At 56.4% G+C, this 18,189-nt stretch overlaps 7 protein-coding genes across 7 annotated transcripts; 4 read left to right on the forward strand and 3 right to left on the reverse strand.

Annotated features, from left to right (window-relative positions):
• Positions 1 to 2,510: 2,510 nt before the first annotated feature.
• On the forward strand, positions 2,511 to 4,076 carry BGZ61DRAFT_474991 (pyridoxal phosphate-dependent transferase; the record flags this gene model as incomplete). Its single annotated transcript, XM_046248626.1, has 2 exons — positions 2,511 to 2,904; positions 3,025 to 4,076. The coding sequence occupies 2 exons, from the start codon at positions 2,511 to 2,513 to the stop codon at positions 4,074 to 4,076; spliced, it is 1,446 nt and encodes a 481-aa protein (XP_046107386.1).
• A 537-nt stretch (positions 4,077 to 4,613) lies between these two features.
• On the reverse strand, positions 4,614 to 6,191 carry BGZ61DRAFT_491738 (26S proteasome subunit RPN7-domain-containing protein; the record flags this gene model as incomplete). Its single annotated transcript, XM_046250465.1, has 3 exons — positions 4,614 to 4,812; positions 4,872 to 5,677; positions 5,733 to 6,191. The coding sequence occupies 3 exons, from the start codon at positions 6,189 to 6,191 to the stop codon at positions 4,614 to 4,616; spliced, it is 1,464 nt and encodes a 487-aa protein (XP_046107387.1).
• Positions 6,192 to 7,579: 1,388 nt separating this feature from the next.
• On the forward strand, positions 7,580 to 8,227 carry BGZ61DRAFT_446238 (uncharacterized protein). The gene has a single exon (XM_046245192.1). The coding sequence runs from the start codon at positions 7,873 to 7,875 to the stop codon at positions 8,221 to 8,223; it is 351 nt and encodes a 116-aa protein (XP_046107388.1). The 5' UTR covers positions 7,580 to 7,872; the 3' UTR covers positions 8,224 to 8,227.
• A 451-nt stretch (positions 8,228 to 8,678) lies between these two features.
• BGZ61DRAFT_491739 (mRNA capping enzyme-domain-containing protein) lies at positions 8,679 to 10,121 on the forward strand (the record flags this gene model as incomplete). Its single annotated transcript, XM_046250466.1, has 1 exon — positions 8,679 to 10,121. The coding sequence occupies one exon, from the start codon at positions 8,679 to 8,681 to the stop codon at positions 10,119 to 10,121; it is 1,443 nt and encodes a 480-aa protein (XP_046107389.1).
• A 434-nt stretch (positions 10,122 to 10,555) lies between these two features.
• BGZ61DRAFT_529584 (EF hand associated-domain-containing protein) lies at positions 10,556 to 12,509 on the reverse strand (the record flags this gene model as incomplete). Its single annotated transcript, XM_046253423.1, has 2 exons — positions 10,556 to 12,429; positions 12,500 to 12,509. 2 exons carry the CDS (start codon positions 12,507 to 12,509, stop codon positions 10,556 to 10,558), a joined length of 1,884 nt encoding a protein of 627 aa, XP_046107390.1.
• A 939-nt stretch (positions 12,510 to 13,448) lies between these two features.
• BGZ61DRAFT_385156 (WD40-repeat-containing domain protein) lies at positions 13,449 to 16,679 on the forward strand. Its single transcript, XM_046242721.1, has 9 exons — positions 13,449 to 13,823; positions 13,937 to 14,073; positions 14,183 to 14,748; positions 14,803 to 14,970; positions 15,032 to 15,429; positions 15,483 to 15,768; positions 15,833 to 16,015; positions 16,108 to 16,183; positions 16,282 to 16,679. The coding sequence occupies exons 1-9, from the start codon at positions 13,819 to 13,821 to the stop codon at positions 16,353 to 16,355; spliced, it is 1,893 nt and encodes a 630-aa protein (XP_046107391.1). The 5' UTR covers positions 13,449 to 13,818; the 3' UTR covers positions 16,356 to 16,679.
• Positions 16,680 to 16,813: 134 nt separating this feature from the next.
• On the reverse strand, positions 16,814 to 17,923 carry BGZ61DRAFT_474996 (uncharacterized protein; the record flags this gene model as incomplete). Its single annotated transcript, XM_046248627.1, has 3 exons — positions 16,814 to 16,991; positions 17,053 to 17,619; positions 17,661 to 17,923. The coding sequence occupies 3 exons, from the start codon at positions 17,921 to 17,923 to the stop codon at positions 16,814 to 16,816; spliced, it is 1,008 nt and encodes a 335-aa protein (XP_046107392.1).
• Positions 17,924 to 18,189: the final 266 nt, after the last annotated feature.

The following is an 18,189-nucleotide window of genomic DNA, read 5'->3' on the forward strand; positions in this document are numbered from 1 at the left end:
TATCGGTTCAAGTGGCAGAAGTTGAGTCACGGGGCGGTCATCAACTCTCACTCAACAATCCCCTCCTATCCCTTGCGAGTTGCGGCGTTCAGACAGACTACATACGGAGTACACTACGCACAGTAGTCCTTGCGCTTACCCCAACCCCCACGACGATACAGCTCAATTGACGCCTCCGCCTAACAAAATTCCCGCTGGAAGGCCACCCAAGCTGACCTACTCTCTCTCTCTCTTTTCTCACGCACTTTTTCGACGTTTTGTTTGTGTATCAAAGACGGGCGAGCCTCTTCAGAGCTTCCATCTTCCTCCAGTCTGAACCGTCCCCAAAATAAAACATACGATCGCCCAGCCCGCGTCTCGTCCGCCAATCCGCACCAATCTTGTGGACTCGCTTGGGCCTTACGAATACCCCGTACATCAACCAACACAACTTCCTACGGTACCTAGAACAGCATGTTAGCAAGTCACAGTCGCAACCCCGCATCAGCAGCCGCCCTCGGAAAGGCGGCGCGCGGCCTACAGGCTTCAAGATGCTCCGTCTCAATGCCATTGCCGGTGGCCAAGTCCATCAACGGCCGGCGATGGGCAAGTAGTTGGCGCCCCACCGGGGCAGCCGCCGTCACTAGCACAGGTACGTAACAAGATTTGATGGAAAGAGAGAGCATGTGCCTCTTGTGATTTGGCCGCGGCGGACGGTGATGGTGGTCTCGACGATGAAATACCGGTTCACGGCTCCTCCGCCAACACCACCAGTCCGCCACTACACCTACAGTAGCTGCGATACGACGCGCTCCATCTGTATGCCCGGGCCGGTCCCAGCAAGGCGGAGATTTCGAGTGAGAGACCGCAGGAAAGCGCGACAGAGCGTCTACCAGAAAAAGTCCACCCCGAGATGCCGTCGCACCGCTCCCGAGAGATCTCACACGCACGCATCATGCCCCCCCGCGCAACGGCGTTCGATTGGATCTCATGTCTTGCCCCTTCGCTGCATGCTGCACTTCTGCACGCTGCAATCTGCACATGGCCCCTCTTTCAAGCTTGTGTTGCTAGTATTTGGCCCCATTCCCATGCCCTTTTGCCCTTCCCCCTCCCCATCTGGGTCCCCGTCGTCCCTTTCAGCCGCGTTTTGCTCTCACACGCCCGAAGTTTTGGATGCATGAGGGGCATCTCCGCCATCTCGTCCCGTCAAGAGCCGGACATGCAGCGCATGCATGCGCTTGCCAGACCCCCGGGCATTGGGCGAGGCCGATGATGGTTGATGTTTGCAAGTCGGTTTCATTTCCCAGCAACCGTCTTTGGGGCTTTTCGTCATGTCGTTGGCTAGGATCAACCCATTTCCCGCCCACGCCCCTCTGCGTGTTCCCTGGTGCACTACATGGGGGCGTCTTGACAGCCTTGTTTCTATGCCTCATACCTCGTCGTCATCATCATGACTTTCCCCCTGTCCATCTTTGTCGTCTTTTCCGGGGATCCGGACCCGGACCTTCTCTGTTGTTTCCCCCCCATGTCCCACGTCCGATGGCCCATGTCGGTCCGTCCCTCCATCACGCACATCCCACATCCCACATCCCACACCCATGTTCCCCCATGCGATGCCCACCCGGGGCGAGTCTGCGCCGCGGTGACACCCCTGGCCGACCTCCCTGTACTGAGGTGATGTTGGGGAACCGGGGACGGGCAACGGGGACGAGGCCACTATGTGGTCGTTGCGGAACTGCGCCCTTTAAGCCGGAGTCCCATTGAGGAGCTTCCTCCTCTCATGTCTTGTTCTCGCGTCAGGCGGTCACGTCCAAAATGCGCTGATTTTTGTCGTCCGTCTGGAGCACTCTAGCACCACTGCAGCCCACCCGGGACCCCATCCGAGGTGCGCATTGGGTGGTGTCGACGGGTCTATTCCTTTGCATGTATGGAGGCTGTCGAGTTTCTACTACATAGGAGACTCAGCTCCCCCTTCGTTTCTTTCTCCTCCTCTTCTTCCCTCTTGTATACTCTTTGCTTTTCTTCCAAGCCTCCTCTTACACCCCTCGGTCGAGTAGATCGCTCCTCCTATCAAGTGTGTTCCCCCCCGGCCGTCTCTATATGTCGCAGCTATCCCCCACTCTTCTCGGCGCGTAGCGTTGTGTCCCTATCTACGCCTCTGTTATCTCTGACTCTGGCTGTATCTCTCGCGCTTCCTCTCAGCCTCTCTCTCACTTTCTCACTCTCTCCTCGGGTGCCACCGACTAGCTCGGGTAGCCCCGAACTCTTCGGTGCTGCTTCCGTGGTGCAACTTTTTGGTTCCGGGATTTAGTCATAGATTACATTTAACTAGGTATTGGGTGCTTTTTTTGCTAACTCGTTCGACTCGTCTTTTGCCCGACGTTGCAGGTACCCCTAGCACATTTATTACCACTGCTACCCCGCGACCCTGCCTACCCGCGTCGTTGGCTACCCCGCCAAAAACTTCTACTTTCTCCTTGCAACCCCGCCATCAGAACTTCTCGCACCACGCCGCCAACCAAGCCGCCAACATGACTCGATTGACCGCCGACAACATCAACCAGCACGTGGTTGCGGCCAAGTACGCCGTCCGCGGTGAGCTGGCTGTCAAGTCCGAGGAGTACCGCGCCAAGATCGCCGCGGGCGACGCCGCCGACCTGCCTTTCAACCAGGTCATCTCGGCCAACATCGGCAACCCCCAGCAGCTCGACCAGAAGCCCATCACCTTCTTCCGCCAGGTCGCCAGTCTCCTCGAGAACCCCCAGCTCCTCGAGAAGGAGGATGCCCTCGTCAACGCCCTCGGCTACAAGACCGATGTCATTGAGCGCGCCAAGTTCCTGCTCAGCAAGATCGGCTCTGTCGGTGCCTACTCCGCCAGCACCGGTGTCCCTGCCATCCGTGACAGCGTTGCCCAGTTCCTTGAGCGTGAGTTGTTCCCAGCGTCATTTAATTTGCATTCCCCGTCCATATTGTGCATTGCGCATGTTGCGCTCTTTTCCCGCTTGCGTTGGTTCACCGCGGCTAACCGATGACTCTTATTCACAGGTCGCGATGGCTTCCCCGCGGACCCCTCCAAGATCTACCTTTCCGCCGGTGCCTCATCCGGTGTGAACACTCTCCTCCACGTCATCTGCGCTGCTCCCAACACCGGCATCCTCATCCCTATCCCCCAGTACCCTCTCTACACTGCCACCCTCTCCCTCCTCAACGCCACCTGCGTCCCCTACCTCCTCGACGAGGCCAAGAACTGGGGCACCGATCTCGAGACTATTCGCGCCTCGTACGAGAAGGCCGAGGCCGACGGCGTTGACGTCCGATGCATCGTCATTATCAACCCCGGCAACCCCACCGGCGCCTCTCTCCCCGAAGAGGACATCCGCGCCGTCCTTGACTTCGCCGCCCAGAAGAACCTTGTCGTCATGGCCGATGAGGTCTACCAGACCAACGTCTTCGTTGGCAAGTTCCACAGCTTCAAGGCCGTCCTCCGCCGCATGCAGCAGGAGAACCCTGGCAAGTACGACGGCGTCGAGCTCGCCTCCCTCCACAGTGTTTCCAAGGGTATGGTCGGCGAGTGCGGTCACCGCGGTGGCTACTTTGAGCTCTGCGGCTTTGACGCCGAGGTCGAGGCCAACATCTACAAGTTTGTCTCTATCATGCTCTGCGCCCCAGTCATTGGCCAGTGCATCGTTGAGCTCATGGTGAACCCCCCCAAGGAGGGCTCGCCTTCATACGAGCTGTACCAGAGGGAGTACAACGGCATCTTCGACGGTCTCCGCCAGCGCGCCACCGCCCTGCATAAGGCTTTTGACCAGATGGAGGGCGTCGAGTGCGGTGAGCCCCAGGGCTCCATGTACCTCTTCCCTACCATCACGCTGCCTGCCAAGGCCCACGAGGCCGCTGCCGCTGAGGGCCGCACCGCCGACGAGTTCTACTGCATGCGCCTCCTCGAGGCCACCGGTATCTGCGTCGTCGCTGGCTCCGGCTTCGGCCAGAAGGAGGGCACCCTGCACTTCCGTACCACCTTCCTCGCCCCCGGCACCGAGTGGGTTGGCAGCATCGTCAAGTTCCACAAGGAGTTCCTCGAGAAGTACCAATAATTGGTCAAGAGGTACCCTCTCTGTCACGCGGCTTGTTAGAAAAAAGATATGGACAGATAAGAGAGGGGGACTTGTGGTGGCGGATGACTTAACGCGTAAAGAAATGTAAACAGATTTGGATTGATATCGTTGGATCAGATAGAAAAAGCCATCGTAAATCTCACATCCATACAAGATCAGATACCGTTTCCCCCTTGCTGGCGTGGCGTTATTGGACATTTTTAGACCGCTATCTTCTAACACAAAACTCTCATACAGTGTTACCTGAAGTGCAACAGCGTGGTCATCATGTTCGCGCAAGTTAGAGTCCTGTTAGGGGCATGCCACCGCTTTCTTGTTCCGGGATCCAGCCAATCTATTATCGCGCTGGCCTGTCTAATCCGTATCATACAGTTGAGTAAGTAGGTAGAGCATGGCACGTATCCCCTTCCTCCCCCGTTCTATCCACCATCCCACACCATGTGGAATTACCAAAAAGATTCTCGTCATCTCGTGCCCTCACATCACACCACCATAGCTGGCTGACCCCCAGTCTATTTACGCCCTCTCACTGCCTCTCAACCGCACAGCCTGTCCATACTTCTGCAACTTGGTGATGAGCTGATCTCCCTGGCGCACAACGTCCTGGTACTGCTTGTTCTTGTCGTCGGGTCGGTTGGTCTCGATGACGCCCTTGCCAGTGACACGGTCAATGGTGCAGGGGATGCGGCCAGCGGCGATAAAGCGGGCAAGATCACTAGACGAAGTTTGGGTTAGCATTCTTATCGTGTCCAAGGAGAAGAAGGGAGGGCTTACCGGTCGAGGAAGTCAACAGTGACGCCAAAGTCGTTGGCCATGCTCTCGAGGCCGACAACGCGGTAGCTCTGTAGGAGCTGTTGGTAGGCGCGGAGGCGCATCTCACGGATGAGCCAGCTCTTGTGCTCGTGCAGGTAGCGGTCCTGGTTCAGGAACTGCTCCTCAACATCGGCGAGTGACTGGAAGAAGGTCTTGTAGTTGCCGCTGTACAGACTGCTCACGAGGAGCGCGAGGGGGCTGAAGTCGATGGCGAGCTCGGCCTCGGGCTGGCCGGTGCTGGTGCTGGTGCCGAGGGTGGTCAAGTTGACGGCAGTGGTTGGAGCAACCTTGGGAGTGGCAGCAGCGTCGGTGCCGGGGCCGGCGCTGAGGGCACCGCTGAGGGCGAGTAGCTTGTCCCCACCGTCACCGAGGATAGCCTTGATCTCGGGGGCATCGACGACCTTTGACTTGAAGTCGACACGCTTGAGAGAGACCGATCCGGCGAGGACGGAGTACACAACGAGGTTGGAGTAGGTGCAAAGCTCGTAGCTGGTGAAGGTGGAGAGGGAGTCGAGCAGGAGCGGGGCGGCGAGGTTGTGGGAGCGGAGGGTGAGTAGGTGAAGGCCTTCGTAGGCCTTGAGTCGGTTTCGGCGATCCCAGTCACCACCGGTCTCGACGAGGGTCTTGGCCCGCTCAACGTGCTTCTTGACTAGAGGCTTGTCGCCGTAGAAGAGACCCATGCGGATTATGGCGAGGACGAGGTCGATCTTGGCGCCGAGGATGCCCGTCTTCTCGAAGACGCTCTCGTAAGCAGCAATGGCCTTGTCCTGTACAGATTGTTAACAAGCAGAAATGGAATGGGGATATGACGACAGAGCTTGCCTTGTCGCCCACTCTGGCCCAGAACTCTGCGCGCTTGCCCTTGGCAGCTATGATCTCCGTGTCGCCAGCCTGCTCCTCGGCCTCATCCTCCTCCTTCTTGAATTCCTCGAGCTCACGGTCATTGTCCTCCTTGAGTTCGTTGTAGAGGCCCTCGTCCCAGGGCAGGTTGACGGTGGTGACAGCGGGCTTGGTGGCAATCATGCCGACCAGGCTCGACTTCCTAGACAACGGCTTGCCGGGGGCGGAGGCGCCACCCTCGCCGATGGTGTTGAGGATGCCGTCGATGGGGTGGGCGAGGTAGCGGTAGAAGGGAGCCATCTTATCCTTGGCGATGGCATCTTGCAGGGCCTGCACGGCGGATTGTTGGGCGGTTTTGGAGGCGTAGGCGTTTGTGAGGGCGAAGACGTGCTGCGAGAGAGGCAGCAGGGGCCATTTGGCGTACTGGGGATCGGAGCCCATGATGGCGGAGGGAGGAGGAGGGCGAGGGCGACGGGTTCGGGGATGAGCTGAGGGTTGATCGGCGGAGGTTGCTGGTGGTTGTGGTTGTGGTTGGGTATGTCTGGTGGGTGATGGATGACAAGAGAAGCTTGAGCTGTGAGGTTGACGAGGTGAGTGTTGGTGTTGTCACTGTGCGGTACAGTAATGCGCCAGGCCAGAGGCTGGAGCTGAGTGGCCCCGGCACCGAATCCGCTGCAAGGCTCCAGCGGGACACGCACTAAAAACTGGAGCTGCCCTTGAGAGTCTTGCTTGGGGTACGTACCTTTTTAGTCGCTGTTCGCAGGTGTTTAGCGTGTGAGGTACAGGGTAGGCGGACTTGGACTGGGCATGTTGCACATGTTCTGTAGGATGCGGTTAATCGACCAAATGATTCTCTCATGCGTGATGTCTAGTTTAGGAAAAGTCATGCTTTTTTTGTTTACCCTACGGCGTTGTTCTGACTACTGTAGCATGATTCCGAGCACTTGAAGTGGTTCTCAAGACCTTACCGTCAAGACTCCACCATGAGTCCTATGAAGGTAGAAAAATATATACCTTCAATTTTAAGCCAATCTCTTGAGTGATCATCCTAAGTATCTAATTCTCCAAGACAATGTTTTAGGAAATTAAAATTACCTATGAACCAAAGCCTTAGCTTGGGCTTGCATTGTCAACTGCACACATTGATTCGGTACACGGATTCTGGAGGAAGGGGCAACTTCTGGACTGCGCACCCGGATGCAGTCCCTCGCCAAATAAATTATTAACCGCTACTCTAGTACTCTCCCAGAAGCTAAGAAAAGTGTTAGCAACGACGGAGAATACGAGGCACACAGTCATGAGGATGACGATGAAGATACTCCAGTTATGTCAAGACTGCATATCGTAGGTAGGTAACATCTAAGTACTAACGGAGCCAGAAAGCAAAAAGACAAAAAGAAAACATACAACAGCGAGGATTCCCCGGTCGTCACCGACCCGAGTACTAATTCGCCGCTTCTCAGCTTGACTAAGGGAGAGCGGACGGGATCCCGTATTTTCTAAGAGCTATGGTCGTATGTGCTGGTGAGAGCTTCAAACACGGCCCATGTCGAAGACTGATTGGAGCGAAATATAAAGACCGGCACTTGTAGAAAAACGACCAAAACCTGAAACTGTGAGGGATTCCATAGCAATTCGGCAATTGGTTAGCTATTGGCTTCTCTGGAAATTTTGCCAGCACTCTCTGGTCCCGTCGTAACAGCAAGCTCTGCCTCTGCAGAAGAGGTGGGTGAAACGACAAAACCTTATAAGACTAGGGTACGTAAGGTGAAGTTGAGTTGATAAAGCGTACACTCTGATGACAACGATTCCAGTGGTGTAGGTGGTGACCCCCTGAAGCGCAATAATTGAGGCCAGAACAACAAAGACAACAGTCTACTGGTTGAGCATGAACCCGACGTTAATGCAATCTGGTTGTGGACATGTTTGTCAACCCCAATGCCAGCACCCAGGATATCCGTGAATTCTTTTCTGATACCCCCAACAACAACTGGACGAGGGTCTTGCTTCTTTTGTGGGTGTTCAGATTTGGCGCCAGGAAGACGCTATTCTTCCACCTCGCATCATCATTCAGCGGAGTGTCGCCTGCGGTGTTCTTTATGCGGTGTGCATCGGCGGAGGCATGGTTTCTTTAATCTATAACCTGCCAATCTGGTTTCAGGCCGTCAAAGGTACCTCGGCAATCCAGTCTGGTATCGACACTATTCCCCTTGTCCTCTCTCTCGTCGTTGGAGCCATCATCTCTGGCGCTATCATTACCCGGACTGGATATTATGTTTCGTGGATGTTTGTTGTCACAATTCTCACCTCTGTTGGCGCGGGATCTTTGTCAACGACTTGTCACAGGAACTCAAGGGAATTGGAGGGATTGATATCGAGGGGATTATTGAGGCCGGGGCGACATCTCTGGCTCGAGCGGTTCCGTCAGAAAAATTCCACATTGTCCTGGTTGTGTACAACGACGCTCTACTAAAGACCTTTCTGGTCGTTGTGGTGGTGTCGTCCTTCATGGCCTTACCGGCACTAGGCATGGAGTGGAGGAACATCAAGAATAAGGAGCAATTAAGGAGTTCGTGTTGTTGAGAACAAAGCGCATAATGTGGAATATACCCTGATAAGGTAAGAAAAAATGGTGTCAATTTAGAAGGTACATAGACAACACGTAATATTTGCAAAGAAAGACGATATTCAAGTGATTGATAAAGAAGCCTCTGAACTTGGTGTCGGCACGTTCCGGCTGCGGTCCAATCACATCACGCGTTGGTGCAACGCAGTTCTAGGCAGGCCGCACAGGTGACATCCACCTCAGGCCAGACAAGCTTTCTTTCAACATCAGCTTCAGCAACCTCAATGCTCCAAATCACATCCCCCTAACTTCATCTTTCAACCACAACCACACCAAACGAACCCGCTACTCGCACGTCAGCAATGCCTGACAGATCAAGCCCAGGCCCGTCGGACGACAGGTCTGGCCGCAAGCGACGCGCCGAGGAGGAGACCGACGACCTCCCGCAACCCTACAACGCAAACAAGCTCCAGCCCGCCAAGAGACGCGCCCTCTCTCCGTCCGAACAGCCCCGAAGGCAGAAGCGCCCCGGAAACCGCGCCCGAATTTCTGAGGCCGAGCGCGAGGCCATCCGACAGCGCCAGTTAGAGCGCGAGCGCGGAGCCGCCGCCGCCCAGTCGGCGCACGACGACGAGAACAGATCCCGCGGCATCAACGATGTCGTGAGACAGCACTACAACAATGTGCCCGAGAGAGGCCGCGACTGGCGCACTAGGGACAGCAAGATCAAAGGCCTGCGCGTCTTCAACAATTGGATCAAGAGCTGCATCATCCAACGCTACTCCCCCGACGAGGACCACGCCCCCGGCTCCCGCGAGGAGGGCCGCTCCAGCGGCAAGGACCTCCTCGTCCTCGACATTGGCTGCGGAAAGGGCGGCGATCTGAACAAGTGGCAGCAGGCTCCCCAGCCCATCCAGCTCTACGTCGGTCTGGACCCCGCCGACGTGAGCATCGACCAGGCCCGCGAACGGTATAGGACTCTTGGTTCGCGCGGCGGTCGAGGTGGCCGGGGAGGTGGCCGGGGAGGATACAACCGACGACCGCCGCCGCCGCCGTTCGAAGCCCGCTTCCACGTCAAGGACTGCTACGGCGAAAGCATCGAGAACATTGATATCATCCACCAGGTCGGCTGGGACCCGTCGCCCATGAACCGCCGCGGCTTCGACGTCGTCAGCATGATGTTCTCTATGCACTACGCCTTTGAGAACGAGAAGAACGCCCGAACTATGCTTCGTAACGTCGCTGGCGCCCTGAAGAAGGGCGGCCGATTCATCGGCTGCATCCCCAACTCCGACGTCCTCGGCGAGCACGTTCGCAAGTTCAACGAGAAGGCTGCTGCGAAGCGCGAGGCCAAGAACTCCGAGGGCAACGCCGACGGCTCTACCACGCCTCCTCCCGCAGATCCCGAGGATGGCGAGCTCGAAGAGGGTGAGGCTGAGCCCACTGCCGAGTGGGGCAACAGCATCTACCGCGTCCGCTTCCCCGGCAAGACACCCGAGGACGGCATCTTTCGCCCTGCATTTGGCTGGAAATACAACTTCTTCCTGGACGAGGCCGTCGAGGAAGTGCCCGAATACGTGGTTCCCTGGGAGGCTTTCCGTGCTCTTGCCGACGACTACAACCTGGAGCTGCAATTCCATCGCACGTTCCCCGAGATCTGGGAGGCCGAGAAGGACGACGCGGAGCTGGGACCTCTGAGTGAGCGCATGGGCGTTCGCGGGCGCGGAGGTGGTCCGTTGCTGGTTTCGGACGACGAGATGGAGGCGGCGAGCTTCTACATTGGATTCTGCTTCTACAAGGTTTAGGTAGCTGGCGAAAACGGCGGGGAGACGGTGATCTTGGTCAGGCGGCGCTTTGGAGTTGGAAGAGGGAGGCAATCAGGAGAATTACTACAACATATGGAGTGGAGAATTGCGATTATTGTAAGATTCTATCGGGAGAGTGAAAAAGAAACGATGGCATTGGCATCATCACCTAGTGTGCGACTAAAAAATAACGACGGAGCTGGGTATCATAGTCTGATCTCGACGACGGAATTACAACTCCTCCTCTTGAAAAACGTTCCTGTCGTTGCCTGATTAAATGTTGCCTAGATCCCTGGCGGGATGGGAATTATATGAACTGAACCATTGGTAATTGCCTTAAGAGTCTCGTGTGGACATGAGCGAGTGACGCCTCGGAGCATATTAGTATCTGCCTATCACTTGAGATATGTGTGCCTAGGATGGATGGCACCGGCCTAAGCAGCATTGGTAGCACGCCGCCAGATCATCAGGGCTGCGACACCGGCGCAAGCTGTGGCCCCGAGGGCGATGTAAAGACTTGTTCGGTCAGGCCCCTCATCGGAGCTCTTGGGGAAGGCGGTGCTAGGGTTGGTGGCGGCGTCGGCAAAGACGACAAAGAGTTCGCTGATGCTGCCCCAAGTGACACTTACGTGGAGGGGAAGGCTCATGCTGAGGGAGGAGGCGTATTGATCGGGCTGGAGCTCGCTGCGCTGGTTGGTCTTGTCCTTGTCGGCCTTGAGGGCGGTATAGATGGACGGCAGCTCGTCAAGATGGGGATACTTGGTGCGCATTTCGACAATGTGAGAGAAGGAGTCCGGGTCGGATGAGTCGTACGCGTAGCAGATCATGTCACAGGCGTCCATCTTGGCCTGATTCTCGAGGATCGCGGGTTCCAGCTCGCCGAGTTCTTCGAGAATGAGATAGACCTGCTTTCCTCCAGGGAGCTCGACGCTGTTTACTGCTCGGCGAGGCTTAATAGTCGGGTTGTACAAACCCTCAAAGGGGCGGTTCAGGAAGGCATCGAGCAGGGAGGACTTTCCGGCCCCGGATGCACCCAGGACGTAGCAAAGGACGACGTTACGCTCTACCCGACCAGGCCTTCTTCTTCTCTTGCGAGGCTTTGTGATTTTGAGGGCAGCCGTGATGGGGTCCTTGGGGTTGTGTGGTTCGAAGCCTAGGTAGGCCAGGTACTCCATGGTGGTTTTGGGCTCGATGAATGTCGTCATGCTCCACTGAGCCAGCCAACCTTGAAGGGTGATGTGGCCGGCCTCATTCCTGACGGTGGAAGAGGGGAAGTCGGAATCGGTCCATGAGCTGGGCAGTCCGGGAGTGGGCGAGAATAAAGCCTCGAGTTCCTGGTCATTAAGACCTCCGTCGTTGTCCTTGTCAAAGAGCAAGAAGAGATCAACGAAGAACCGATACCCCGCAGGGCTCAGCTCAGCAGACGAGTACTCTGGGACATCGAATTTAGGCCGGATGAACTTGTCCTCAAGGCTGAGACTGTCGGTATAGTGGTATGTGCGAAGGATGATCCATATGGTTTCGTGGCGTCCTTTTTCGGCGTAGAGCTTGTTGAGTTGCAAGAAGCCCCTCTGATCGATACCTTTGTCGAGGTCAGAGTCTGGGAGAGACTTGGCGACAGAGAGTTTGATATTGTCGAGATCATCGGTAGTCAAGGGCTTATCGAAGCAGCGGGCCTGGAAGTCACGCATCTCCTGCTCGTTGAGGTAGCCATCCTGGTCCTTGTCACAGAGATAGAAGATGCGCTTGAGAGCATTCACACAAGCGGGTTTTAGATGGCCCTCCTTGTAGTCGAACAGCGGGGCAATGGGGTGCGTGACTGCCTTTTGGCAGAGGAAGAAGACCTCGTTGACGTTGCGGTGGTCTCGGGCGCTGGTACGGATGCAGGAATCGATCTCGCGGAACTCGGACATGACGGGGAGCATTTCCTCCTCAACGACCTGGGGCGTGGTGGCCTGGCCGGAGAGGTCGGACTTGTTTGCGCAGAGGACGACCGGGACATTGACGCCGAGGGAGCGGAAGTACGGCATCCAGAATAGAGCAACGCGCTCGTAGCTGTAGTGGTCGGCGTAAACGAGGAGGATAACATTGCATTTGCGGATCTCTTTGCGGAGGGTAGTTCGGTCCTGAGGGCGGGCGGAGGTATCGACAATGATGGTTGAAACGTTATCAGGGGTGCCGATGCTTGGAGGGATGGTGATTTGAGGGAGGACGGGTTGGATCTTGTTGGTGACGAACTGGTCTTTGACGAGAGAGGCGATCAAGCTCGACTTGCCGGTGTTTTCGTCACCGCAGACACATATGCGGACTGGCGGGGGAGTCAGTTAGACGAGAGTTCATCAACAGCGAGGGAACTGGTAAAGATAGGGATATCGCACCAGTGGACATGATGGCGTGGGGAGGGATTGTCGGAGGGTGTGGTGGTCGTTTAGTTGGGTTCCATGACCCCGGTGGCGGGAAGAGCAGCTGGGGGGGGAGAAAGAAGCAGGGTGGAGATGAGGATACAGAAAGCGCAATATGTAGCGTCCTGGGAAGAATCAGAGGGAAGAGAAGCTGGATGGAGGGATCTTAGCGACGAGGTGCCAGCGAGGACTTGGACGGCGGGAGGTTGGTTCGTGGGATGGAGTGGGATGCACCAGTTGGGCAGTTGGAGCTTCGTCGAAGTGTGACGCGCGACGAGCAAGGATTGGGCGATCCCGTCCGGGCGGTGGAGGTCAATTAAATGGTACGTACTTAGTGGGTCTGGCACCTGTAGTCCATCGCTGTGTCGGTTGTTTAGCGGGTGTTTGCAACTGCTGACAGCGAGCAGGCTATGAGCGCTACGGGACCTGTTGGGGGTTCTATAGGTGCAGCGTAATAGCACCTAGACCACTGGCAGCTGGTGAACGAACTGGTGGTGTCATGGCCCTGAGCGGTGGTATCAAATCAACCGACATGGCTATGTACCAAGAGACAGACAGACATGCAGTGAACAATACAACGGCAAGTTTCGTTCTGGGGTCCTGGATGCAACCCCATCACGTGTACTAGGCCTCTCTCTGCTGTGGCTGGGCGACTTCGCTCGCGGCGTCATGGACCGAAATGGCCGGGTTGGCGAGTATCCCGTGCCCCATGCCCCCAACTTCCCATGCGACAAGCGGTACCAGGCTGCGTCTACAGGGCCGTTTACCCCACACTTGGTAGACTCGACACCCATTATCCGGTGGGCGTCGCTGCGATCCAATTCGCCGGGCTACTGTAGTCCAGTAACCAGCCTACCACCGGCCGTCCCAGCCCTCCCTCATCGCCTCGTCGGCCCCAGACCTGTCCAAACCCCAGACTCTCCAGGTCGGAATAGGTAGGTAGGTACGCTCGACAGCTGTTAGTTGGCCAATTCCGCCTGTGGGCGCTCCGCTTTCTCTGATTCTCCCCTGTTGGCCGCCTCTTGAACAAGGTGTATCCGTACATAGCACGCCGTAAACTTTGTCTCTCCCAAGGTCCTGCCTCGGCCAGCCTCCTCCTCCGGCTGCCGACCCTCCGACCCTCCACCTCCACCCCCTCCGCTGAGCCCTGGCCACCACAGGCTACGACCTCAAGACATTCAACACCGCCATCCTTCATCTCTACAACTCTAAATTTGCCCGCGCCGTGTATCCCTTCACTCCGCGAATCTCCTTGACCGGGCCGTGTCCCATCCAAACGTCCCCGGACCGACATCATGTTGTGCGTACAAGTCCTCCGTCGCCGTTATCGCGCTATCGCTGTCGCTGCAGCCGCTACAGTCGGGTCTTGCGCAACCTTGAATCACCCGTCCGCTGACCTCATGAAACCAACAGTGTCCTACCTCCCCCGCCGCGGTATCCCTCTATGGGGGGATACGGCGTCAGCTCTATCCATCCCGTTCCCATGATCGAGACAAACAATACGCTGTCGAACCCCGAGGGCCCGGAATGGCAGTTCCTCGTCGGCGAGGGTAAGTTTCCCATCCTGTGACCCACGACTTTCCGCCCTCCGCCCTCTGCCCTCTCGGAAACTACACCGGCCGCTGGCGCAAAGTCGATGCTGACGCTGCGTGACAATAGGAACGTACATTCTCAAAGAAGACCTGCACCTCGCAACACCCCCGCCCCATCCCTCTGAGGCAACCATCGTCAACCCGAACCCGCTTGCGACCAACCCGCAGGCTGCGACCGCCGGCACAACCTGCTCCCTCATTACCCTCGATGTACGAGCTACGCCTCCCTTCTTTTACAAGGGCCTGTCGGCTACGACCCTCGCCTTGAGCGGCGCGCCCTCCAGCATCCAGGAACACCCCAACGAGAGCCGGTACTCGACCGAGGGCGGCATGAGCAGCGAGGACGGCCGAGCAACCTCCAACAGTGATGCGCCAGCCACCTCCATCACCCTGGGCTCTGCGCCTGCATTTGGCGAGGGCAATTCTCTGCTCACGCAGTTACAGCCTAAGGACGTGACTAAGAAGAGGAAGCCCAAGAACAATATGACTAAGAGCAATTCATCCTTCATCTCTCGAGTTATCGTCAACGAAGGTCTGTCCCGGAAGTTGACAGAGCGACCCAGCGACGGAATATTTGCCTTCGCCAACATCAACCGCGCCTTCCAGTGGCTTGATATGTCCTCCTCCTCCAAGGTGGGTCGACCTCTCCTCATGCCTCGTAAACGGCACGACTGACATCAATGACAGCAAGACTACTTGACCAAGATCCTGTTCACCAAAGCGCATTGCCTTTGTCATGATGTTAATGCAGTTACCAAGACCGCGGGGCACATTGATGTCATTATGGGGTTCTCCACGGGCGAGATCATCTGGTGGGAGCCCATCTCGCAGCGTTACACCCGGTTAAACAAAAATGTAAGATTTTGCAGCAATAGTAGGGAGACACGCGAGATGATTATGCTGACAACATTTACAGGGAGTCATCAACAGCACGCCTGTATCGTCAATTCGATGGATCCCCGGATCTGAGAACCTGTTTCTTGCCGCCCACATGGACGGTTCCCTCGTGGTGTACGACAAGGAGAAGGAGGACGCTCACTTCAACCCAGAGGATGAGGTAGTCAATGGAGCTGTAAATGGAAGTGGAAACCTGAATGGTAGCGAAGCAGAAGAGATCGCCGATGGAACGCCTCAGCCCAATGGGATCCGGATTAACAAGTCGGTCCATTCCAAGAACCAAAAGACGAACCCGGTGGCGGCGTGGAAGTTGTCAAACCATCGCATCAATGCATTTGCCTTTTCGCCCGATAACCGGCACCTGGCCGTGGTGTCCGAAGACGGGACGTTGCGAATTATTGATTACTTGAAAGAAGAGTTTGTCTTACCGGATCCCAATTTCTTGTGATCATCTGCTTACTTGAATCTAGGCTATTGGATATGTTCTATTCATACTACGGTGGCATGTCATGCGTCTGTTGGTCGCCAGACGCCAAATACGTCTTGACGGGTGGACAGGATGACCTGATATCAATTTGGTCCGTGGCGGAATCTGCACTGCTAGCCAGATGCCAGGGCCACCAGTCGTGGGTCTCCGCTGTGGCCTTTGACCCTTGGCGATGTGATGACCGAAACTACCGCATCGGTAGCGTGGGCGAAGACGGGCGGCTCTGCCTATGGGATTTCAGCGTGGGAATGCTTCATCGACCAAAAGCGGTACGTCCATTCGTCGTTTAGGCTGAAATCCAAGCGAACTGGAGCTAACTTGCGCCTTATCTAGCAATCTGTACGGCATCGTGGCTCCATCTCGTCGCGATATACGACCCTGCAGCGGGCCGAGACGGGGAACACGTCCAACTCGCGGCTGCGCTCCGATTCGAACGTTGAGGCTGAAGACGAGGAACTAGACGTCTCACACCCAGTGGAGCCGCGGTCCAGGATCCCGATGCTTCCTCCTGTACTGGTAAGTGCCGTCCCAAGCCTTGAACGACCCAGGGGGCGTGGGGGCGCGTGCTGGTGGTCCACAATAATACTGATACGGGACGGGCGTAATAGAACAAAGTGATTGACACGCACCCGGTGTGCTGGCTCGACTTCACAGAAGATGCAATCACGACGAGTTGCAAATCAGGTGAGAAAACCCTCAACCCTTAGAGGCTTCTGACACACTCCGATGCTCGGACAGCGACCACCCTCACAGAGTTTCGCTAATGTGAGTTTGCTACATAGGTCACATCAGGACATGGCTCCGACCTGGATCAGATCTTGCTGCGAAAGCTGAGACGCCCGCCGCGACATCATGATGACGATGATATGTGGCGGGATAGACTCATATGACGACGTGGATGAGGGTTGATGACGAACCAATGGAGCTGTTGATAAGCGACACGAGCGTATATATCTGGGCCGGTGGCTATGTTGTATTCTCGCGAGGCTTTTTCATTGGAAGACCGAGGTAGAATTTTCAGCGTACGTGTGTACAATAGGTCGCGAATCCACTTGAATTATTAGCATGACAGAACGGACAGACAAATGAAAGAGTCGTCAATGGTTGGCCGCTGCATGGGAGTTGAAACTCATAAAGTAATGCGTGCGGCGAAACCCACATGGCTTCGGAGGCTCATCGGTCAACGAAACAAGCCCGTGTTTTTCGCATCTCCACCCGCCAATTAATTCTCCGAGATAGGCCTGATCGGGGGAACCTTCTTTGGCTAACCGAACATTTGTAATTGAGAGAGGCGCGGTAAGAAAGTGCTCATTGTTATGTGCCTGAGGTGACTAACAGTACGGGAAAGGAGGACAATGGTGGACAAATTGTGTTCCGCAAACGAACCACAGGAGTCGAGCGGATGAGGTCGGGTCCGGTCAGTTGACACAAACGGTCAAGGAACACTCCGGCGTGTATATCACGAGAAATGGAAATATGCGCCCCTATGCGACTGTAACCGTCAAGTGCACGTCGTCTGCCGAGTTGGTGGACCGGCTGTGGCACGCACGCACCTGCATGTGCATAATACTTTACTTCGACTATGCCGTTTATCCTGGGCGAGTCGCACACAGCGACGCCGCAGGATGATCACCGGAGGCTGCAGGGAACAGGCCAAGGGCGACCGAAAGAGGCAGGGGCTCGTCAGATGGGCGATGCAGCGGGCCAGGTTGCGACACCTCATCCCACTCTGGCGGGCGGACGCTGCCGACGGTTTGGCAATATGGACATCAGGCGGTTGTCGCTCGCCTGATGAATGCCTGTCCGGTCGCGAGTTGCACGGCCCATGGGGGTCCGACGAGGACACCGCCGGTAGACAACTTCGGGAGGCATAGGGAGGAGACGGAGACGGAGAGGTGGAGAGACGGAGCGACGGAGGGGGAGTGAGTTCCATCATCTGGTTGGGCCTTTGTCGTCGGTCGGCTGTCGGAGCAGCCAAGTCAGACAAGCTACCTAGACAAGCTCCATCTTGCATGAGGAACCGGCCTGGCCCATGGCGGATTCCCTGGGCATCAAAAGCCGATGTCAAACAGTTGGGCCTGGATGGATCACAACCATGGAATGAACCCTGATTTCCCTCGCTAGTCGCTAGGTACAGTAGCTCCCTTCCAACGAAACCCACCGAGGGCAGCGATGCGAATCCACAATGATCCCGTAGAGAACCGTAGGACGGCAGAGCTCCGGGTTGTCGATAAGATATCGCATGTGCGTCCATGTACTGCCGAGCCCATACCCGTTGGTCACTGCAGCCGCAGCCGCCGTCAGTCCGCCGCGCGGCGACGGTGGACCGTCGAGCTTTGACAGGGCTGAGGATTCTGGTTCACCGACGAAACGGACCCATTGAACTGGTCCATTGAGCTGACCCATTCGACGGGCTAGTCCCATGTAGTCTCCGAAGGGGGCTCGGCGGGACGAGGCATAAAACACCAAATCCGAAAAACCCAGACACCATGACAAAAAAAATGACAAAATCTACTCCATAAGGCCGCTGAAAACTCGGGTTGAAACCACCCTCGCAGGTGAGCGCGTAACCTGAGGCGACATGTAACATAAAGGCTCTGAGGTTTCTTCGTAGACAAGCCGAGACGTTGCCGTCGCGCCTCCGGGTCCTGGCCGAGAGACTCCCGGGCCGGCTTACAAACGCATGCGGC

Source organism: Ilyonectria robusta (genome assembly GCF_021365365.1).
Source record: "Ilyonectria robusta strain PMI_751 chromosome Unknown BGZ61scaffold_5, whole genome shotgun sequence".
Classification (NCBI taxonomy): Eukaryota; Fungi; Ascomycota; class Sordariomycetes; order Hypocreales; family Nectriaceae; genus Ilyonectria; species Ilyonectria robusta.

Bases quoted from the DNA above. Each gene is read 5' to 3' on its own strand.
- BGZ61DRAFT_446238 (XM_046245192.1), top strand. From the start codon at position 7,873: ATGGTTTCTTTAATCTATAACCTGCCAATCTGGTTTCAGGCCGTCAAA.
- BGZ61DRAFT_385156 (XM_046242721.1), top strand. The intron at 14,074-14,182 runs GTAAGTTTCCCA...GCGTGACAATAG, and splicing joins GCAGTTCCTCGTCGGCGAGG to GAACGTACATTCTCAAAGAA. The intron at 14,971-15,031 runs GTAAGATTTTGC...CAACATTTACAG, and splicing joins ACACCCGGTTAAACAAAAAT to GGAGTCATCAACAGCACGCC.